We start from the raw sequence: 9,873 nt of genomic DNA, 5'->3' as shown, positions 1-9,873 counted from the left end.
AGGGCATTGTGCTGCCATTGTGAACAGGGAGGAAATGGCAGTGGCCTGGGCATGCGCTCTTACCAGTCGTATACGTGGAAAAGCCTGAGACAAGTTCACGAGTGCTAGCTGCTACGTGCTTCGCCTCGCGGCCACAGGACGTAAAAAGGCCAGTCTAGTCCAACTGGCCTATGATTATTGTGAATGAATGAACTAAAATAAAATGCCCGTCGTGCCCCTCCTTACCAACGCACAGTCATATGCAGCTGACAACGCCACTCACTAAATAAGCTAAAATACTATTTCGGCTGGATTGTTGTGAGAGAAAAATATTGTTCTGGCTGGAACAGTGCCCGTGTGAGTGGGCTGGCCAGCACCAGCCCAGCCAAACAGGCGGTACAACATAAGTTTGTCGATTAGACTGAAACATTGTTCTAGCTGATTTATTGGGAGAGAAGAATACTGTTTCGACTGAAAAAACAAGCTGAAAAGTACGAATTATAAGAGAAGCTTAACAAGGCCATTAGCTCCAAATTCTTGTTGGGTAAGACTAGGCTGACTAGCTAGACAGGCTCGCTTTTCCATAGAATCGTCCAAGCACGGCCCCTATTACCTACGTCTATATAATCTAAAAAAATTAATAACTAGTAGCACAATGATGCAGCCGCCGCTCCTAATTCAGAGGGGCAATCTCGTCTTCTCAGCTAGCGAACACGTGCTGTGCCCCAGCTACCTCGCTGCTTACCTACACAGTACGTACACACAATGCCTGCCGGGTGCCGCTCGCTGCCACCATCTGACCTTTATATAAGAAGACTAGGCTTCCCCCATCTTGAAAATTCAGCGTCGTCCTCGCTCCCCAACCATTAACTTCGTTCTTTGATTTCTTCTTCTCCTCTCTTCGACCCGTCGATCAAGGACACACACACAAGCCGTCGTGGGCACGCGTGCAGGCGGCGGCCACCGCGTGCAAGCCGACGACGGCATGGAGAAGAGCACTGGCCAAGGCGCTAGTGGCGGAGAGGCGGCGGAAGAGGCGAAGGTGCCTCTGCTGCAGCCAAGGGCGGCAGTAGTAGGAGGAGGAGACGGCAAGGCGGGGGCGGAGGAGGAGGAAAGGGCGGCGGCGGCGGCGGCGGAGGCGGAGTGGTCGTCGCTGCCGCTGCGGCGGCGCGCGTGGGAGGAGAACAAGAAGCTGTGGGTGGTGGCGGGCCCCTCCATCTTCACGCGCTTCGCCTCCTTCGGCGTCACCGTCATCAGCCAGGCCTTCATCGGCCACATCGGCGCCACCGAGCTCGCCGCCTACGCGCTCGTCTCCACCGTCCTCATGAGGTTCAGCAACGGCATCCTGGTACGTAGTGCTAACAAATCCATCCGTTCTTGGTTCTTGTTCAAATCTATATACGCACGTCTTGTTCATCAACAAGCTCTAGACTCCATAGGATTATTAGGAACTACGGCATGCGTGGATCGATGATTCCAGCTGTTGCGCCCAACACTCCTCTCTTAATGTTGTGGATCTACATGCATGCATGATTCATCAGCTAGCTCTCTGTTAGCAGCTCTGTCGTAGCTAGGCAGGCCGCCTTCACAGGCATCTCGTGTCATGTCACCCGAGAAGAAACCAAAAAACAAACCGGTGCGCACTGCGAAACAACGAGATTCACGCGTGTAGTGCAGGCTAAACCAAGGCAGCAGGTCCCTCCTGTTTCGAGTTCCTTCGCCTCCTGCGTTTCCATCCACATGCAGCGTCAGTACCTGGACAAGGACCAGAGCACCGAGACAAAGCAGATTTTCTATATACCCGCAAGTGACCACACACCGAGTGCGATGTGATCGACGCACAGTCGCACACAAACAAGAGGGGCATTTGTACTCATGTCTTGCTAAAAACTCTCAAGGAAAGTTCCTGCAAACTACTAGTATACTATACTCCCTCTGTCCTAAACGTGTGTCGCCACGGCTTGCGTGCCGATAAATTTAACTTGATTTATAAAAAATACGTACAACATTTATGTCTTCAAATAAATTTATTATAAAACTATATCTATTCAATAATACTAATTATGTATCATAAATATTAATATTTTTTAATATATATTTAATTAAAGTTGTTTCTTAGGAAACGAAAACCACAGACGTTTAGGTACTGAGGGTGAGGGAGTACATATCTAGTCACACACTAAATTACTATATATTATATTATTTTACATGCATGAGTGGTAGCCTTCTTCATTGAGGTCAAGTCCAGATCCAAACCAACTGTATCGTGGTCCAGGCCCGTGAGCAGCGTCAATTCAAATATCGATCCGTATTCTCAGCCCACAGTTAAATTCCAATAAAGTTTGCCACCAACTCGTACCGAACAAGCTAGAAAAAGGCACTACAGATAACAGATTCAGTGGGGCTCGGCTCATGCATGCATGTAGATCCACCAGTTACAATCATTCGAATAAAATTTGCCAGCAGCTCGTATCGATCGCAACAGGTTCGTGTTCCGTTTCCTCTGCTCTTCTTCCCTCTTGGCGCGCGTCGGCGAAGAAAATAGCGACGCGTCGACTCCAACCAGTCCCCGTCGTTGATTCTGTCTATTGCGCCCCCAAAGTCATGGTAGAAAAATGCTTGTGTGATGGACAAACCTCCAGCAGGTTAATTGTTAGACTTCAACTTTTTTTTTTTCGGGGTTAGACTTCAACTCTTGACCGGCACAAACACTTCTCCCTCTTTTTCTTTTCTCTCTGTGTGTGTCACCGTCGACCAAAAAGCAACCTGTCAAAACATAATTAGCAGCTGAAAACAACATCACCTTAGTAGGATACACCAATGTAACAGTCTACTACTATCTGCTTCAGTAACTAACACGACATTACCATGATGACGACGAACCACTGCAGCTGGGCATGGCGAGCGCGCTGGAGACGCTGTGCGGGCAATCCTACGGAGCGAAGCAGTACCACATGCTGGGGATCTACCTGCAGCGGTCGTGGATCATCCTCTTCGCGTGCGCCGTCGTGCTGCTGCCCGTCTACCTCTTCACGGAGCCGCTGCTGGTGGCACTGGGGCAGGACCCGGAGATCTCGGCGGTGGCGGGGACCATCTCGCTGTGGTACATCCCCGTCATGTTCTCCTACGTCTGGGCATTCACGCTGCAGATGTACCTCCAGGCGCAGAGCAAGAACATGATCATCACCTACCTCGCTGTGCTCAACCTCGGCCTCCACCTCGTCCTGTCATGGCTCATGACCGTCAGGTTCCACCTTGGACTCGCCGGGGTCATGGGGTCCATGGTCATCGCCATGTGGATCCCCGTGTTTGGGCAGCTCGCCTTCGTCTTCTTCGGCGGCTGCCCTCTCACGTGGACAGGCTTCTCGTCTGCTGCGTTCGCTGACCTTGGTGCCATCATCAAGCTCTCAATATCTTCTGGTGTCATGCTCTGGTAAGCCAGCATTAATGTTTCAGTACACGCATAAGTTTCATTCAGATAAGAAGAACACTCTGGAATTATCAAGATTCCCATGATATAATAATACATATATTCAGTCAATGCTCTGCTTTGCTGTTTCAGTTTGGAGCTGTGGTACAACACCATATTGGTGCTCCTCACAGGATACATGAAGAACGCAGAGATTGCACTTGATGCCCTTTCGATATGGTAATGTTCAGATCACTCTGCACTTCACTTGGCAGCTGTCATTCCCACTTTAGTCTTTCCACCATAATTGGAGTAACAACCCAAATAATAGCTGATGTCATTGTACTGGTCATGATATTCCCTTCGTGGTCACAAACAGCATAACTAAGGGGTGCTGTACCTATTTACTAAATGTGCAGCCTTAATATCAACGGTTGGGAGATGATGGTTTCCATCGGCTTTTTGGCTGCAGCAGGGTACATAATCACTTCAGCTTTAGCCTTTTATTCATTTATTTATGTTGGACTTTCCACAGTTTTGAAGTTAACGCAATGTATCTTCAGAGTGCGAGTGGCAAATGAGCTTGGAGCTGGAAGTGCAAGAAGGGCCAAGTTTGCGATTTACAATGTTGTCATCATTTCTTTCTCGATCGGATTTGTGTTGTTTGTGCCCTTCCTTTTCTTCCGTGGAAGCCTTGCCTACATATTTACTGAAAGTCAAGCGGTAGCTAAAGCAGTCGCCGACCTTTCGCCTCTGCTAGCCTTCTCCATATTGTTGAACAGTGTTCAGCCAGTGCTATCAGGTATCCTTCTCAGTTCTACTGATAATAGAGACTGCTACACTGTACAACCTTGTTTTGTTGACACTAAAACGTCATTTCATCATTTATAGGTGTCGCTGTTGGTGCGGGATGGCAAAGTGTAGTCGCGTACGTTAACGTTACATCATACTACCTGATTGGCATTCCTCTTGGAGCAGTCCTGGGCTATGTGGTGGGGCTTCATGTAAAGGTGAGATGTAGAGTCTGGTATTACCATTGTGTCTAGTGCAATCTCCGCTTTAAGTTGTTCCTCACTCTTCTTGGCGGTTCAACATATCAACAACAGGGCATTTGGATCGGAATGCTTCTCGGAACACTAGTCCAAACTATTGTGCTTCTCTTCATAACATTAAGGACCGACTGGGAAAAACAGGTTTGTCCAGTGTTGTGCTTAACAAATTGCAATATTCACTTAGAATACGTGGACAGCTACAAGGGGCACAATATGCTGAATTATTCTGAACCCCTATCTGCAGGTGGTGACTGCTCAAGAGAGACTGAAGAAATGGTACATGGAAGAGAACAGAAGAATGCAGGCCTCGAGGAGAAATCCTTGAACTGGCCCTGCTTTGCAGGTTGTTAATTGACACATTTACTAGGCACCTTGATTCTATTCACCATCTCAAGATCAAAAATGAGGGCAGATTGTGTGCTCCTCAAGCCAAGCAATGGAAGGCACTATCAGCAGCAGTAGAAAAAAAAATATTGTGTTATTGGCCAGAGGCAGGGCATATGTGAGAGAGCCTATGTTGGCTAAGTCAGAGTTTGGCTCAATTTTGTGGGTGTGCTAATGTTCTTATCAGAGCAGTGGTTGAGGTTTGGGATATCCATAACTGTAACTGCCTGCATCTGTAAATTTTCTTATAATTAGTTGGTGCTGGGCATGTGAATCCATTGAGCTGTTGTTCTTGTTTACCTACCTTTTGTTGACTTCAAATCTGTAATCCTACTTATTTTGGCCAAAGGAAATGGATGAGCATGGTGTGCATAGATTATTGTTTTGCAATCTGGCACTCCAGTGTTGATTTAAAATGGAATCGGATCAATTTTTTGCATAGCAGTAGAACTCACAACTGCACGGCACTGTGGTTCAACCCGAGACAGAATGAGGCAATGAGCAAGCAAAATCGAATGCGAGATACGAAGGCATGAGAGGACAGGAGAGGAGAGGGGAGGAGACGAACCCAGGTGAACCGCCGGCTCGTCCGCTAACGTCGCCGGAACGTTGCCTACTTCCCTCCTCGATTTCACCCGTGGCTGCAGATCGACGCCCGTCCGCCGGTGTCTAGGGCTCATCCGCCGCCGCCGCCGCCGCCGCAAGCAGGAAAAGACGGCAAAGCTTGTCACGCGTCGATCTGCCGGCTGGGCAACTGAGTCTATGAAACTGACACCATGGTCCCACTCTTCTAGTGGTGTCTGATTCAGCAGGGTCCACACTTTGGGCCCACACGGCAGAGAGAGGAGCAGGAGCTCCGGTAGTGCGAGTACCACCCACACGAACACATCACCACCTCTCCCTTTCCGTCGCGTCACAGGCCACGGCGGGCGGCGGCGGAGGCTTCCGTGCGGGCTCTTGCCGGACTCAGCGGTCAGTTGAGGTGCCCCGGAGGTTCCCGGTTCCAGCCGTCCCTACGTAGACCCTGCTTTCCTCTTGAACGAATCCAAGTTGTGCAAATGCCGACGCCGGTGAAGTCGGTTCTCCCCGTGGTGCTCCTCGGCTGCGGCGGCGTCGGCCGCTACCTCCTCCGCCACATCGTCTCCTGCCGTCCCCTCCACGCCAATCAGGTATTGCTCTTCCCCTCCCGGTCTCCGCGGGTACGTCTGATCGATTCGGCGATCACTGATTACTGAGGCGCCGATAGGGCGTGGCCATCCGGGTGGTGGGCGTCGCCGACAGCTCCTCCCTGCTCGTCGCCGAAGATGTCCACTCCACCGGCCTCGATGATGCGCTCCTCACCCAGCTCTGCGCCGCCAAGTCCGCCGGCTCTCCCCTGTCCTCCCTGCTCGCCCAAGGTAGACAGACATTCCCCCATTTGATTTTGCCCGTTTCCGATGTACGCGCTCCATCGTTTTCGTTGACATGTATAGTAGAATGATAGATACTTGGATGTGCAATTTCAGGGCACTGTCAGCTGTTCAAGAACCCTGAGGCTAGGGGCAAAGTCATAGACGCCGCTACCACACTTGGAAGAACAACTGGTTCGTTGTTCTGTGCCCAACTGCACATACGTGTTCTGATCTTCCAATCAGTAGAGCATAAGAAACGCTTACATCCTTGGTGTTTTGTCTACATAAATTTCAATTGTGTTTCTGATTTTAAGCCCGGAATTCCTTTTAAGCCCACATTTCACATTTCATCTTCACACGCCTATTCTCAGGTCTGGTGCTAGTTGACTGTTCTGCAACTTATGACACTGTTGCTCTGCTGAAAGATGCTGTGGATCATGGATGTTGTATTGTGTTGGCAAACAAGAAACCTCTTACTGGTGCTTATGTAATACTATTTGACTTCCATTTCTCTGATAATAGTCTTTCCTAATGCCGGAATCGCAGTATCGCACTCTGTCATGTTGTTCAACAAAGAGTTGTTGTTATCTGATTTGTTAACAAATACATTTGTTGCTGTTGCAGGAGGATTTTCAGAAGTTGGTCTCCAACTTCCGTCGCATAAGATTTGAATCTACTGTATGTTCATGTTTGTTTTTTTGTTTCTGTTTCGATGCTTGTGGATCTGTACAAACTGCTGCTTTGCATTTTTTCTAACTACTGCTGTCCATGACTAAAGTTTTGCTGTTATGGTTTATATTTCTAACCTTGCTTTAAAACGTTGAATGCACTGGTGTATAAAGAAGTTAGCTATATTGTTGCAATTCTATCATTTTGATCTTTGCATTGAGTTAATTTGTACTGGTTCGTAACATTTGCTTGACATCAGAAGATGACAGACATGATAGGAGTGTCAGGACATACATATAAGACAGTTCTATTTCACATTTTGTTCTCCTTTATTTATGGTGTTTATACTTTCAGGTTGGAGCAGGTTTGCCTGTGATAGCTTCTGTAACCCGTATTATTGCATCTGGAGATCCTATTTCTCGTATTGTTGGCAGTTTGAGTGGTATGCAATTATTAGTCTATTTTGTAAATGATGACAGTTTATATATAAAATATTACAAGTTTTTCCTTCATATGGGTTTGTAGGTACACTTGGGTATGTGATGAGTGAGCTTGAGGATGGAAAGAAATTTAGTGAAGTCGTGAAAAATGCCAAATCTCTTGGCTATACAGAACCAGGTCTTGCAGATATCTTGTGATATATTTTCATCGCAGTTGTTATATGTGTCAATTTCTAGTAGATCCTGTTTGTGAAGCAGAGCTCAAACAAAAAACTACTAATATGAATAGTCTAAGCACAAGAAACACAACCATAGTTTTTATTGCTTTGCCTATTTGCAATATGTATTTATTGAAGTGTTTATTTTTGCCAGATCCACGTGATGATCTTGGTGGAATGGATGTGGCTAGAAAGGTTAGATACCTTACAATTTCGCATTCAATAAACTGTATTCTGTTTTCTGTTTTTTCCCTTGCCTAAGTGAACTCTTGTGTATTGCATGAACTGCTGCAGTGTTGAGTTTATTTTTGTCCTACTAGAATTTGATGTGAAAAATCATGTAAACATAACCATTATCACAAACTGGTCCACCTGTCGAGGTACAGTCCAGTGTTCATATTCGCATTTAATACCTTCATCTTTGAATGCAGGCGTTGATCCTGGCTAGGCTTCTGGGGCAACAGATGAGCATGGAGAATATCAATGTATGCCTGTCTGTACTATTTCTTGAGAAGTTGAGATTATTATTTTATATTTGATAACTTGTTATATAGGCATGGTGCTCTGTACACTGGGTGATATTTTCACTGTTATTGCTTATAGATATGGGTGTGCTACTTCACTGTTAGTTCACTGCTAACAATAATCAAGCAGTTTCTGGGCAAAGTAATCCTGTTCACATATTGTAGTTGTGGAAGGTCTGCCTCCTATTCATTTAAATGATTACATGGGGCCATCTTTTAGGCTTGTGTCCTGTTTTATCGAGGCATAGATTGACTTGTCTGAATTGTTACATCAATTGTACACTGATATGCTAAATCTGTAAGAGTAGATTAAATAGCCCCCCAAACTTGTAAAGTTGTCGTATAGCTGATTGATTGCACCACTTGTTTCTTGTGGTAGCTGCCAATTTTAATCTTTTATATGTCATGAAAGCTTTTCTTTTGACTTTATATGATATGAGGAAGCTATTAGTTTGACTATTTTTAATGCCAGTGGTTACTTTTAATTCCTTTCTCTTATGCCCTACAGTCAGTGACTCAGTTACACTGAAGATTTTTTATTTCTCTTCGCCTCAGGTTGAGAGTTTATATCCTAGTGAATTAGGACCTGATGCAGTGTCTACAAAGGACTTCCTTGAAAGTGGTTTAGTGCAACTTGACAACAGCATGGAAGAAAGAGTCAAAGCAGCATCTTTGAGAGGAAATGTTCTTCGATACGTCTGTGAGATTGAAAGCACAGGGTATGCATCCACCCTAGGCCCTGGTGTGATATCCATTAGCATAAAAAATCAATCTGTTTTCTGAAGCTACAACATGGTTTACTGATATCGCCATTGACACTCCTGTAATTAACTCTATTTGGTTTCTTCTTATTTGTTTGGAACTTCTTTCTGGTGCTTGTTTTTTGCATGGTGCTTGATGGTTTTCAATCTTTCTGTTGTCTAACACCCCAGTTTGCAGGTGCCAAGTAGGCCTTAAAGAGCTCCCAAAGGATTCTGCGCTGGGTAGATTGAGGGGAAGTGACAATGTGGTAATGTCACCCTTCTTTCTCTTATTCTATCTCTCTTCGTTTGATCATCCTTGTATGTCACCACTGACTGTTGGTTCCTAATCCTATTCATGGGGAGTGAACATGTTTTATTGTTGCTATTGCTAGGATTAGTAGGATCCCTATCGTGAATGTCTACGAGCACAATCTCACTCTAGAAAATTGTTTTCTGTGCTGCGATCAGGTGGAGATATACAGCAGATGTTACCAGAGCTCCCCCCTGGTGATCCAGGGCGCAGGAGCTGGCAATGACACCACTGCCGCCGGCGTCCTTGCTGATATAATTGACCTCCAAGACCTGTTCCAGACGACGGCATGATCGTTGGTCGGCATCCAACACCCAACACCATCTTGATCCTTGCAAGGCACCAGGGCGTTTGATACTTTTGATCGGTGGTACTGTGTGTCAGGGACTCGCGTGCGCTTTTGGTTGTTCACTCCAGTCGTGTGTGCATTTGGTTCCTTCAGCCGCTCAACTGTACGGGCATGTTGTCAGGCCGAGACACGTCTGCCATTCGAATAGGATTTGAATTTTGAGCAGGCATGTAGGGGGTTTCTTTACAGTTTACATAGAGGAAAGCTTTGTTTCATCAGTGAAATAATGTTGCGGTCTCTACATTAAGCAGTCAGAGTGATGTTGCTGCTATATGATAGTGATAGACTTTTGATTCGAGCAATTCTGGTTCTGGATGATGTATCGGAAACTCTGCAGCGAACGCTGGCACAATATATATATATAGCCTGAAATCGTGGCCAGTTTGTCAAACATTTTTCTTGGTT

At 46.2% G+C, this 9,873-nt stretch overlaps 2 protein-coding genes across 3 annotated transcripts; both read left to right on the top strand.

The window, feature by feature from the left end:
- The first annotated feature begins 810 nt into the window (after positions 1-810).
- Positions 811-5,238, top strand: LOC136502603 (protein DETOXIFICATION 21-like). The gene is made up of 8 exons (XM_066497849.1): positions 811-1,327; positions 2,871-3,412; positions 3,542-3,628; positions 3,808-3,864; positions 3,952-4,190; positions 4,280-4,398; positions 4,495-4,581; positions 4,685-5,238. The coding sequence occupies exons 1-8, from the start codon at positions 965-967 to the stop codon at positions 4,763-4,765; spliced, it is 1,575 nt and encodes a 524-aa protein (XP_066353946.1). The 5' UTR covers positions 811-964; the 3' UTR covers positions 4,766-5,238.
- Positions 5,239-5,724: 486 nt separating this feature from the next.
- Positions 5,725-9,859, top strand: LOC136502605 (uncharacterized). 2 transcript variants are annotated; one of them, XM_066497851.1, is made up of 12 exons: positions 5,725-5,993; positions 6,071-6,221; positions 6,330-6,407; positions 6,587-6,702; positions 6,840-6,893; positions 7,239-7,326; positions 7,410-7,502; positions 7,697-7,737; positions 7,974-8,027; positions 8,622-8,785; positions 9,006-9,127; positions 9,278-9,859. In XM_066497851.1, the coding sequence occupies exons 1-12, from the start codon at positions 5,883-5,885 to the stop codon at positions 9,343-9,345; spliced, it is 1,140 nt and encodes a 379-aa protein (XP_066353948.1). In that variant the 5' UTR covers positions 5,725-5,882; the 3' UTR covers positions 9,346-9,859. The 2 variants fall into 2 exon arrangements, with proteins under 2 accessions (XP_066353948.1, XP_066353947.1); XM_066497850.1 differs by having other exon boundaries at positions 5,733-5,993; positions 9,006-9,075.
- Positions 9,860-9,873: the final 14 nt, after the last annotated feature.

This window comes from Miscanthus floridulus, chromosome 14 (assembly GCF_019320115.1).
Source record: "Miscanthus floridulus cultivar M001 chromosome 14, ASM1932011v1, whole genome shotgun sequence".
NCBI lineage: Eukaryota > Viridiplantae > Streptophyta > Magnoliopsida > Poales > Poaceae > Miscanthus > Miscanthus floridulus.
Note: the sequence above shows the minus strand (reverse complement) of the source record. Positions and strands in the feature narration are given on the sequence as shown.